Genomic DNA, 12,956 nt, shown 5'->3' with positions numbered 1-12,956 from the left:
CAAATACGTAAAATTTCACTATTTCCTCCATATCTATGCAATGCCTGAAGATATTTTCTTGAAACTTAGTGTATACATGTATTACCCAATTAAGATTCTCTGGTGAAAGTTTTGGGTCATGAGGTCAAAGGTCAAAGGTCAAAAGGTCAAGTTGAAATATTAAAACTTAGCTTTTTTTCTCCGTACCTTGGAAATTGTTCAAGGTATCTTCATGGCACATAGTATATAAACATGTACTGACTGGCAGTTATTATCTAGAGAATCTAGGGTTCATAGGGTCAAAGGTCAGGGGTCAAAGGTCAAGTGCAACACTTCAAATTGTTACTATTTCCCTCATATTTATGTAATGCCAGAATTTTTTTTTTTTTTTTTTTTTTGCACTTGGTGTATGCATGTATAACCTAGATTATCTGGAAAGTTTCTTTTTCTCTCTTTTTTTTTTTTTTTTTGGGGGGGGGGGGGGGTTTGCCTCAAAGGTCAAAAGGTCAAAGATCAAGGGAAAGTGCTGAACTAACTTTTTCCTCCATATCTCAGAAGTGGCTCAAGTTATCTTGAAACTTACTACATATTTATGCATGTTCTGCCTGACAGTGATTATCCTATGAATTTTAGGGTCAAAGGCCAAAAGAAAATGGTAACAGTGTACTTTTCAATACAGAAATTACACTTTTTCTCCATACCTTGAAAATTACAGTATTCATACACTTATGAATGGGTCAAAGTCAAGTTAAAGTCCTTGAATCCCCAAATACATGCTCTCCTATTCATCTAATTAAACCTAGGTAAAGGAAGGTGAACATTCAACACATTTGTGACAAACATGTAATTTCAATATTTTGCCAATATTGTGAAAATGTAATTATGCATTGTCCACATGTACTATAGACCTATTAGGAGAATCGTGCATTATGGCGGAGGCATAGCAGTCGCCTTAGCGACATTTCTAGTTTTTTTCTCATTTAAAATACAGGATCTTCTTCTTCTCAAAGCAACAGCAATTCTTTCGAAGTGCCCTATTAGAACTACCAGTTGCATTTGACAGCATCACTGTTTTCCCCTAGATCTTGAGAGTTAGCCTTATTCTTTACTAGCCTTTGTTTCTCATATCATTCCCTCTTCCATTTCTTCCCCCCCCCCCTTTTTTTCCCTTCTCTTCACCTTTATCCTTCCCTCCCTCCTGGTGGCTGTTCTCCGTGTTGTCGTGCCAACAACATCATCAGCACCCTGACCACACGGTGGCATTCCTTTGCCCTGGGCCAGAGAAACTGCATTCTCAGATGGCCAGCATATTGAACTTGAACTTTTTTATCCCTGTCGATCTTCCCCCCCCCCCCCCCCCACCCCTTCCTTTCCGGCAATCTTTTTCTGTATGCTTTTTTTTTTTTACCCTTTTTTGCCCTTTTTGGGGGAGAGGGGTCCTTTTTTTTTACATTTTTCCCCCTTCTGTATCAGCGTCTTGGAATTCTTGGGTCAAGTTTAGTTTTTTAATATTCTCTTCTTACAAGGTTCTGTGAACTCTGTTATTTCATGTGATATATGACCCACGCACATCTATCTCCCTTCATTTTTTGTTCACCCTGAGGTAGTTTGTTTGGCTTTCTAGATTATCAAGAGAGTGGCGTTTGTACCTGATTGGTATTATGAATTTATTATTCATCCTTTTGTGGGGGGGGGGGGGATTTTCCATTATTCATCAAAAGGAAAGTTTATATGAAGGTCCTATCACGTTCTTGTGACACCACAGCACAAGTATTCACACTTACAATACTCCAAATGCTATGCTGGGATACCCGTATTATTCAGCTAAACAAAACAAAGAAGCAAACAGACAGAAAACAAGACAACCACAAGAGAAGTGGCATAAGATGTAGTAATATGCATGAGATGTCGTTGTGCCACACCATTTTATTTCCTACCCTTATCACATTCACTCACACACACACACACACACACACACACACACACACACACACACACACACACATACTGTGCGAATACACAGAGTTCAGATGGTACTGTGCATGAATCACCATGAATTGCACAATCAATATATGTTTAGCCCCAGGGCGTAATTAGTTTTGATCAGAGTGGTAGTGGCAGGTCAGGTTGCAGAGAGCAACATCCGACACTAAATGATGCCTAAGCCTGACCGGTACCTCCCCCCCTGCACTTTCACATCTTCACACCTACACTTCATACATTCCTGCTCAAATTAAATCTATTGGCGTTACCTTTCCTCTGGCACTACATTCACAGAGAGACTCATAACGTCCTTCTCCGTTTATTCTTGAAAATCTTCAAGATTAACCAGATTCTTTTATAATCTTCCCCAAAATCTTTGTAATCTTCTCCAGCAATTAGTTCACCTGTTGCATATTTTCCTCCCTTGGCCGTTTGGCCTCGCAGTGCAACATTTGTCTTGCACCTGTTGTAAGTTTCATTGCCATGGCAACTTTCATGTCAAGGAATCTCATAAATGCATAAAGCTGATTGGCTGTTGCTGTGGCTACAGTAGTCATCCTTGTTCCGTGTGTCAATCTCTCTCTAGATTTCTGGTTTCCTCTTTCTTCTCTCGGATCTATTCCTTCATATTTTTTCTTCTTCTCCTTCTCTAATCTGGTATTCTCTCCCCAACTCCTTTCTATCTCTCTATCCTCTGCCTCTGTCTCTTCCATCTATCTCTCCGTCTGTCTCGTTCTCCCTCTCCCTCCCTCGCTCTGCAGTGGCAGTTAATATATTTCTTCTCCGTCTGTACACATTTTTGCACAATCCACATATCCCGGAGTGTAGGAGAATTTTTCTCTCCCCCTTTTTTTGTTGACACACTTTCGTGCGCGGTGCCTATGTCATTCAATGTCTCAGCGCGTTTCCGTTATTGATGGAGTGCTCATGCCCTCACACTGGGCGAGCTCATTTCGTCCCCATAATTGTCACCACTGAATACCCTCGTTCATTATTAACCTCATCATTTATTCAGATCGGAAACTAGAGAAGTAGCTGCCCGTTTTATTGCAGAATTATTGATTCTCGTCTGATGCTACAGAATGCCCGGCTAATAAGAAAGGTTGGGATGGGGTGGGGGGGGGGGGGAATAGAAAAAAAAATTGTTAAGTGCCCCATCATTGTGACAAGTGTTTGTGTTCTCATCTGAAAAGTTTCAGGGGAAAGCTACAACAACAGGGGAGGAAAGAGAAATTCATATCTGCAGGGTAACTAAAGCACTTTTCTCCCACATCAAGATCTCAAATTACAAGCTTTTCACCTAGGAGTAAATGCTACAATGAAAATGAAAATACTTGTCATCACCATATTGAAGTGTCAAGTATTTCGTGCTCTAAAGCATGTGGTAAAAGCCCTCAAAAAGGTGGGGGGGGGGGGGGAAGGATTCAATTCCTGATCATCGACAACTAATTGTGTCTGGCCCCCTCGTGGAAATTGACACTCGATATCTATCACGGCATCGGATGACAGTCGCCTTTGATCTTCTGTAGCTCAAAACATACAAACAGTGAGAGTGTTAGCCGGCTAATGGAATGAAACAATGAAACATACTGGAGGTGCTACGGTAATCGGCATTTGAAGGCACATGGAGTAAGAAAGAAAGTAGCTACAGATATGTAGTGCCTACCACTCATCTCTGCAATAAAAGGTTAAGAACGGATCGACACCCTCTTTCCATTCTTCCCCTCTTGTTCTGTCTCCTCGCATCCTCAGCCCCTCTTACATATGCACGCTTATGAATCGCTACCGGCACAAGATCAATGCACTTCTTTGCCTCTATGTGTTTCTCTGTTTGTCTGTAGTGTAAATAGCACACAGTTGCGGATGCACAACTGTCCGTGTGGGTTTGCATCAGTGTGCATCCATGTGCAATTGTGCGAGTGTGTATGTATGTATGTTTGTGTGTGTGTGTGTGTGTGTGTGTGTGTATGTGTGTGTGAGTTTGTAAGTGTGTTGGTTGGTGTCTGAGTATCTTTGTATATCTCTGTGTGTTTGTGTGTAAGTGTGTCTTTCTGTCTGTATTATCGTGCTGTCACTCGAGGGGGAAGGATTGAACACAAGATTGAGGTGGGAGAGAAGTGTAAGAACGTAAGAGAGGGGAGGAGTGGGGGAGGGAGGGGAAGGGAGGGGAGGGGAGGGTAGGGGAGATAGAATCAGTGACAGGTAGACATCTCTGCATTAATGTGATTGGATAACTATATGTGTGTATGTTGTGCATATATGCATCCATGCTTTATACGCGAGAACTGCTTGAATGGCTGTCAATTTGCAAAGGTCAATGTGGGGAAAGTTGCGTGGGGATATGGCTGGCTTACCCGCAAGGGCCATTCGATTGAGAGGCGTTCAAAGTCAGCCAGATATACAGATCACACAAACGCCCCTGTGCCAGGAATCATCTTCAAACAGGATGGGGGTGGTGATGAGTTTACACTTCACAAAGTTTAATTCCTTCCTGACAACCTTGCAACCAAGAACGAAAAAAATCAAATACTTTATGGAAATAAGAATCAGTACCCCATCTCTCACATACTATTTGCTCACAGCTATACGATGTATGATCATAACTTTCATCACACCCTGTACAAAAGAAAATTGGGCATGTCAACGTCAGAAAAAGTACTCCGCAACCATGGAGCTACAAGAGACTTCTCTGGCTATGCCCGTAGCCTTCTCATTTCATTCTCACCTCGATGTGCTAAAAGTTTACAAAAGTGTCTCGTAGCTGACAAACACTGTCGGGTGATGAGATGATTTTATTTACAATAGGTAATGTGAAAGTGTTATGTTTCTGCAATTTTGTGGGGGGGGGGGGTGGGGACAAGTTCTGAATTATTCTATTCTTGTTTATGACAGGCATCACTAGTGAAATGAATTTACATGGAGAGATTGATGAGAGAAATAGTGTGGTAATATTCTTTTCTTATTTGGTGTTTACCTTATACTTGATTCTTAATATACATTCAAATGCAAAAATTTTCACAAGTATTCAGCACAATCTTCTATGACCATTGTACATTGGCAGGTTTGCATGCAAAACTTTCCCAGCATTTACAGTTTTGATTTGACAGTATTATAGTTGAGGAATGGTTGAACATTTCTCACTGTAAAAGGATGTTTTAGTTAACAAGTGTCACTTAGTATGTACTAATCTACATTGCATAGGATGTGCAAGACTTCAATAGTGGATGTCTCATGTCATGAACTGTTCATATGTAATGAGTGACACACTGGTTAATTGGGAAAGAGTCTTCCAATTTTTTTTTTATTTCCTGGGCTTTCATCTCATTTAGCCAAGAAACATAGTATGGTTCTGTAACGCTCATAACCTATCCTATATGAAGATCCACGATACAGTATGGATTTTTTATGTTCTTCTTTCAAGTAATTCTTATCATCAAATAAGACAGATCCATATTGCTACACTAAACAACTGATTAAAAAATGCCGAAAGTTGGGCAATACTCATTTCTCTGTCTTCCTCTTCCATGTTGGCATTGTGTTTATCTCCCGCTCTCTTCTCCCTTCCCCCTTCTCTTTCTATCTCTCTATCTGTCTTTTTCATCCTTCTCTCTCTATCTCTCCCTCACTATCTTTCTCTGTCTCTCCCTTGTTCAATCTCGTTCCTTGTGTAAGCTGCCCAAATCGGCACTCAGGTAAAGTGTTGTTGTCCCGTAGTATCCCCTTGAATTAGGCCAGTGGTTGTATTGGGTTTGAGGTGGATGCCTTTGCTGAGAAGGTGGGAGAAGATAGCGGAGAGCGACTGATGGATGCATGTCCCAGTTTTCCCTCAAAATTGTGTCTCAAGTCAAGAAACTATACCCCAAATCAGTCTGATTATTCTGTGTCTTTTCGGACGACCCGTGTGTCTCGCCGCAACGAGATATGCATTTCTTCTCGTTATTCGCCTTACTCCACGGGGCTAGTGGAGGATCGAAAAATGGGTTACAGTACAAAAATATGTAATGAAAGCTGGTAGGATACTATGAGAGTGGGCATCATACGTGCTCCCCATCTGCTCTGTGTGCTTGCATTATTCATAAGATCAGGGGGAGCTGCGCATTTTGTGAAAGTGATCCTGCAACCAAGCCCACGCCAGGTCAGGTGATACCCCCGTGCGCACCTCTGCCTCTGGAGTGCTAAGGCGTGGTGCAAGGCGCAAGGGGGGGGGAGGGGGAGAATGTGTAATTTCTAGCTGGTATCATGCACCTCCATGCTAACCCCATACAGGGACATGCCATGCAAGCCCCATCTCTCTGTGCTTCCATATAAACGCTGCACTGTGGCAACCAGAATCCGCTTTTTCTTCGTCAGCATTTGTGCAACAAATGCCACCAGACTCTCGTGTTTGAGCTGGATTCTCGCCTTTTCAGGGGCCGATGCCTCTGAAAGGCAAAGACAGAGAAGGTGTTGCCACACATAAGAGAAAGCCCTCTCCCATTCCACAGGGGTGTCTGTGTGTGCCATTGTTCCAGTTTTGATTCTCATCTTTCGGTAATGCTCGACGTTGCCCGCGTTTCGCTCTAAATCGTCCCCGAAATAACATTTACGGAAGTAGAGCAGACAAGAGTCATGATCTGCAACTTAACCTAGATTCGCCGAGAGTTGTATTGATTTCAGCCGGATTGCAGCTCCGCGCGCCGCTGCTTCTCGTTTTGCAGGAGGACTACCCAAAACATGAAGACATAAAATGCTTAACCTGCCGCGAGCAACGCATATTGGTGTCAAGTGCCAAGATGAATATTCAGTCACAGGCTACGATTGATTTGAAGTATTGGCAATTAGTGTGGAATGTTGCACGTAAAGTGTTCCAAAGTGTAACGAGTTGGATTAATCATGTATGGATCATTGCTGGAGGGGGGTGGGGGTGGCAAAAAGATGCCAGTAGAAAGTGTTCCTAGTATGTGTCTTGTTGTTTTGAAGAAATAGAGAAGTCTGTCTGAGCTGTTGGCAAACATTCCAAAACTTGCTCAAGATCTTTTCTTTTCTTGGATCTTGAAGAAGTTACCTGGAAACTCCTGCATGGAGTCTTCCGTTTGAGATCCGAATGTCAGGAGTCAGATGCCTCGAGAAATACAATGAATATCCATTAAATGTATCTCGAATCGATACAAGTCAATGAGTTCTGTTATTTCTCGGGTATTAAAACAAAAGCAAGTTCTTTTTGAGGGTTTACGTGTACCACACACGTGAGCATGCTCGTTCAAATGATTGTTGCCAAAAACTACATGGAGATCCTGTAACATCCTCTCTGGGCAGACAAGACCAAAAGGGCAAATGATGTTGACTTTGGACTGACCCTTCAGGGGTGTGATGTATAACTCTTGTTAGATGAAGTGGCTAGGGATAGAAGGCAATGCTGAAGATGACCACTTGTATCCTGATGTAAAGGACATTCCCAATAAAACAAGCAGTATGCTTATATCAGTGTAGTATTGAGGTTGAAGCTATTACCATGTATGTCTGTTTGTTTGTGTTTTCCACACATCTTTGTGTTGTTCCATTCATGCTAAATTATTGTTACTTTTTGATGAAGAAACCAGCAGAATGTGTTTTGTTGCATAATTGCAATTTCATCTACTGAGCAGCTAGTCTGTCATTATTGAATCCTTACCTAATGCTGTAATCACTAAAAGATTGTTGATAATGAAAGTATGGTACAATACTTGTATTTACCTTGAGCTTCTCTGTTTGTTCTTCCTTCTCCAGCCTAATGGAAAGATTGATGAAATTCTGAAGAAGATGCAGGCTTTCCAAGACAAGACGCAAGCAATGATCGCAAACATGAATTTCCCTCCGCCGGGCAATGGTGCCAACCCCTTCAGGGGAATGGACATGAACCCAGGCTCGATGTTCAACCACAACCCCAATGCCATGATGCCCCACCCAGGTATGCTGCACAATCCTCACATGTTAAAAATGGATCAGCCCGACAAAGGGAGCAGGGACGAGATCCACAGGTACACAATGGACAAATCCAGCAAGGTGTGTCTCAAGGAGGAACCCCTGGACCCCTCTCTCACGCACACGTCCACATCGTGCCAGGTGGACAATCAGAGGATATCAGAGAAGATCAAGCAGGAGCCTGATTCGGAGAAAGAGGGACTGACGGCCCTGCCGTCTAAACCTTCTATGCAGCAGATGATTATCTACAATATGACCCTTATGGGGGTAGTCATCAGGCAAACAGTCGCATTCACCAAGGCCATCCCCGCCTTCCGGCGTCTGCCCTACGACGAGCAAGCCGTACTCATCAAGAATGCCATCCTGGAGGTCCTCATGCTGCGGTGCGCGGAGAACTATGTCCCCGAGCGGAACGTGATCATCGACGATATCACGGGGAGTGAGTGGTCGTTTGATTCCATGATGTCGTCGGGATTCTTAACGGCGACCGAGCCGACCCTGAAGTTCATCCAGGCAGTCAACGGTATGATGCTGACCAAGCAGGAGTACGCACTTCTACAAGCAATCACGATTATCTCGCCAGGTAAGGATTCATCCCCACTCCCATAACCTTTCTTGTCGCTTAGAGTTGCAGCAGCGCTCTGTGGCTGTAGAAGGAATTTCAAAGAGCTGTCTCAAATCCCATTTCCCTGTCTGTATGAAAAGGTCAAGACATGTGTGAGGGTAAGGCAGAGGTTGCTCCATAGTTGTTTGATCAAAGTATCTTCCAGCACTTTCTAGCAGCATGATAAAGAATGAAGACAGTCTGGGTGATGTCTGAAATGGCTCCCCTTCATTCCTCCCAATCAATTGCCTCTAGTAATCATTCTGCTATACGTTTATCAGAAGTACACATAATATGATTTGCAAAGTGATGCAATGCAATTCATTGAGAAGTATAGGAGAACAGGGCACAGGAACAATAAAACTCCTTGAAGATATGCTTGAGGCTCATGCTTTCAGGTTTGTTAGCCTACACATACAACACATCCCGCTCTCCTAGTATTTCATTCTACTGTTGTACCCACTTGTGTTTGTGATTCTTCAGATCGGCCAGAGATCACCAGCAGGGAAGACGTGGACCAAATCCAGAGGCCTATGGTGGAGACGCTGCAGACGCTGACCAAAATCAACCATCCAGAGGACAAGGTCTTCTTCGCCAAGCTCATCATGAAGCTGACCGATGTGCGGGACCTCGTCACGCACCACGTGGACGACCTCATGTCGATGAAGCTTCCCGACTCGCAGTTTGAGAACCTCTTCCCCCTCATCTCGGAGATCTTCAACGTTTAACGTTTGCCCCCCGACCCCAACCCCAGGGACTCTCTCTTGGATTGAACACTGGACATGACGGAAAGCTCACTGAGAGACAGATATTGAGACTGCTTTCACACACTATTGACCTTCGAGACGTCAAAGCCCTTTATTACCTAAGCGATTTGGCCAAAGACGAGGACGCGATGAGGCTTGTGCCCAGGTAGCTTGCAGCACTACATCAGGTTTAAGAAGGGTTTGAAACGAAGATGCTACATCATTTGTTTGTTTGTTTGGGTTTTGTTAACTGTGATGCAGAATCCTTAAAAGTCTTTTTAAGAAACAAAAAGAAGATATGAAAACATTTGGCCAAAGATACATCCATGTCGCCTCATGGTCATGCCCATGTTGCTAATTCCATGAGGGAAAATTCTGCGGCCAGTGTTTGATTTTTTTTTAAACGACTGTTTTCCTGAAGGACAAAAAGCCTCCTGCATAGTTTTGAATAATGTTCAAGCCTTTTTTTTTTTCTTTTTTAGTAGTGTTAGGTGATGTAGAAATCCAGGAAGCCATCCCTGTTACATGTGTTTTCCAGAAGGACAGATGCGTTGCCTCCTGTTCCCCTGGCAACAGAAACACACCATGTGCATGTGCCAGACTTTCCTGGGAAAGAATGCCATATTTTTGAGGAGCAATAATGTTATTTCCCCATTTTTTCTCTCTTTAATGATGTGTCTTGAAAGCTGCAGAGAGAAAGAGTAGAATTTAAATTTAAACAAATAAAAACCTTTTGTGTGTTTCTGTTGATAAATTTTTGATGTAACAGACATTAATGTACCATCTTTTTGTTATTCATTACCATTCCATATTGAAAAACAGGACTATGTCAATGACGGAAAGAGTCTTGTTGTTCCTTCCTTGTTCGTTTTTGTAGGTTGGGTTTTATAGACTATGCAGTATGCCTGTTTTCAAGCCTGTCTCAGCCACCCCATGCAATGCAGTGACGGCTGGCACCACCCCGTGCAGCCAGGTTTTCAAGGAATCACACAAAATGTGAATTCTGATCGAATGAGCAGATAAAGATCTTCCACAGCACATAATGAAAATGATAAGATAATCACAAAAAAGTAAACTTAGCTTCCTTTCTTTTTTATTCATGTGAATATGCAAATTCTAATGACCGTTCTGTCACAGTTCAATGATCAAATAGAATTGGAAATTGTCACATCAGCTGCACATCTTTTTGCACTCCCAGTGAAATCTGGCCCGCTTCGTCATTCAGTGCGCCCTCCACTTGTGAGAGGATTAACGAAGACAGAGAGCGTATTTCGGGGAGCTGTTTTAGTCAGAGGGCTGTGTGGCCACAGAGTACGCAGAGCCTAAAACCCATTTTTGGAGGCCGTCAGACCAGATCACCCGATCATTTACCCCCTTTAAACAAAATATGGGATCTTGCCATGCATGTAAGAAATAGGTGGGAGTAACCTGGATAACGATGTTAACTTGTGTGTGCCAGGGTGTCGGGTTTCTTAGTCCTCCAGCCTACGGAACTTTAAGATACCAGGGGTCCATTTCATGAAAGTCTTGTGAGAGACATTTCGCTCATAGGACACACTTATGAGAGATTTCCCGAAATGGATTTTACTTCTCTTTAAAAGTCTGTCATAGCTACATATGAGCGACTTTGGCCATTCCGAGATTTATGCAAAGACTTTAATGTTATGACTTCATGACACCTCTGGTGTCTGCCCACTGTAATAGTCTTTGTTAGTGTAGAAATAGATATATGGTGCCATCTACTTTACATATGGATAGGAAGATTATAAGGTAAGGTGAGACCAGAAAGTCTATCAACATTTTGTGGCATAAAGGCCTTGTTGGTTCCTCAGCTGTCAGTATTTCTTTTTTCTGATATTTTCTCACGAATGAGGCTGAATGGTTAACGCTCATCACAGCCCATTTGTTTCAAGTGCAGCTTTGCATTTCAATAAGGCACACGGTAACTTTGAGTAGATTGCCTGCTTGTTCCCTCACAGAGGAACCTTGGTTGCCAAATTTTTAGTAATACATTACAGAAAGAAAAAAAAAAGAAGTACTTCTAACAAGTATTATCCAAAAAGTGGTTTATCTTTGTGTGGAAAGAGGCTGTGAATCTCTAAGCGACGTTTTTCATTTGCGATGTTCAGCTGTTGTCATCAATATGTCACCCTTTTCATCCACTAGAAACGTAAGTGTCTTGCCATGGTAATTCTAGTGATAAAAGATTTCTCCTGTATGAGAATTTCCCTCTTTCTGTTCCGGCAACTTTGTATGTTTTTTTAATCCCCTCCCAGAGCTAAAACAGTCACTCACAGTTATTAACCAGTCTGATGGACAATTTAAGTTGTGACTAAATCTCTGATTGTTGAATTACTGAGAGTGTGTAATTTCTGTTTTGATTAAGACAAGGGGAAAGGATCACATTGTCACATGGTTACACCTCTTCTCTCAACCATCAAACTGCCTTTAATTCAAAAGATGATGGGCAAGCAATGAATGAGAGAGCAGGTGAGAATTCCAGCAGTCATGCATAAAATGAGAATGTAGAAAGTATTAGCTGAGTGTAGTTCTGAAGTTACTGCTGCTAAAAACAAACTAGAACAGTATTAGCTCTCTTCGGCTTCATGCAGATATATGGTAAACATAAGTATTGCTCACGACAGATGAACTTTTCATATCGTCTTGCTTTCTGTGTGTGCGTATTTATGTGTGTGTTTGTGTGTGTGTGTGTGTGTGTGTGTGTGTGTGTGTGTGTATGTGCTTCTTTCTCTTTCTTTGTGTTTCCGCTCTATGTATCATTTTCTGTTTGTCCGTCTGTCTGTCAGTGTCTGTGTGTCCCTTAATCTGTAGTTGTCTGTCTCCTTCTCTTCCTTTACCGACCATGTTTGCAAGCACAAATATGATATTGATGAGGGTCAGCATCATGGCACATAGTTGTACTTTTCTTCTTTTTTTTTTTGTTGTAGGAATGTATCATCTCAGATTGTTGTTGTTTTTTTTTTCTTGTATATGTTTAATGAGTCTTGTCACAAATTTTGCCAAAATATGAAAATGATCAGGTAAATATGAACTCTTATCGTATGTATTTAAGTAAGTCATGAGGGTTTCTGATTGGTGTATTACCTTCGGTGGGAAATGGTTTTGTGGGTCTCTTCTCTCAATCTTTCAGCTGGTGGAGCATCAATTCTGGCAGTTGGGTTAAGATTCTTTGAGCGGACTGCCTTTTTTTTTCAATTATAGGATTCAAAACAAGGTATCAGTATTTTTTCATGTGGCTTGTGTCATATGAATGGAATAGTGAATATGAGGACATCACGGGAACAAAGTATTATAGTTTCTACACACAAGTATTACCGCGAAACGTTCCTTCTTGTTTCCTCAGAGTGGTATCTGTGATGTAAAATGTTCAGGTGGATCGGCGAAGACTTCGTCAACACAAGAGAAAGATTCTTCTAGCTGCATCATGTGTAAATAAGTTTGTTTGAATCCTCCCATTATATTGGACAGTGTTTTCTTCTTCTTTTTTTAATGTTGTAAAGTCCAATGGCTGTAAATGGACTCTTGAAGCTACATGCATTATGCAAAGTGTCTTTCACCACAGGTTTTTTTTTTCTTTTTGTCTACAACTTCAATCACTTACTTTTTGTAAAATCATTGCTTCAAACATTTTGTATGTGAAAGCACAGAAATCAGGTGGGATCATTGGGAATTCTGATTCCTCT

General features: G+C 42.0%; 1 protein-coding gene across 1 annotated transcript in view; it reads left to right on the top strand.

The window, feature by feature from the left end:
• LOC139723872 (vitamin D3 receptor B-like) overlaps positions 1-9,460 on the top strand; it is an 88,517-nt gene extending 79,057 nt beyond the window's left edge. The window contains exons 4-5 of the mRNA XM_071635077.1: positions 7,708-8,485; positions 8,990-9,460. Of these exons, the coding sequence (XP_071491178.1) occupies positions 7,708-8,485; positions 8,990-9,234 (1,023 nt within the window). The 3' untranslated portion in view covers positions 9,235-9,460. The remainder of the gene's footprint in view (positions 1-7,707; positions 8,486-8,989) is intronic.
• Positions 9,461-12,956: the final 3,496 nt, after the last annotated feature.

Source organism: Diadema antillarum, unplaced genomic scaffold (genome assembly GCF_040938485.1).
Source record: "Diadema antillarum isolate AM-2024a unplaced genomic scaffold, OU_Dant_1.0 scf00000201, whole genome shotgun sequence".
Classification (NCBI taxonomy): domain Eukaryota; kingdom Metazoa; phylum Echinodermata; class Echinoidea; order Diadematoida; family Diadematidae; genus Diadema; species Diadema antillarum.
Note: the sequence above shows the minus strand (reverse complement) of the source record. Positions and strands in the feature narration are given on the sequence as shown.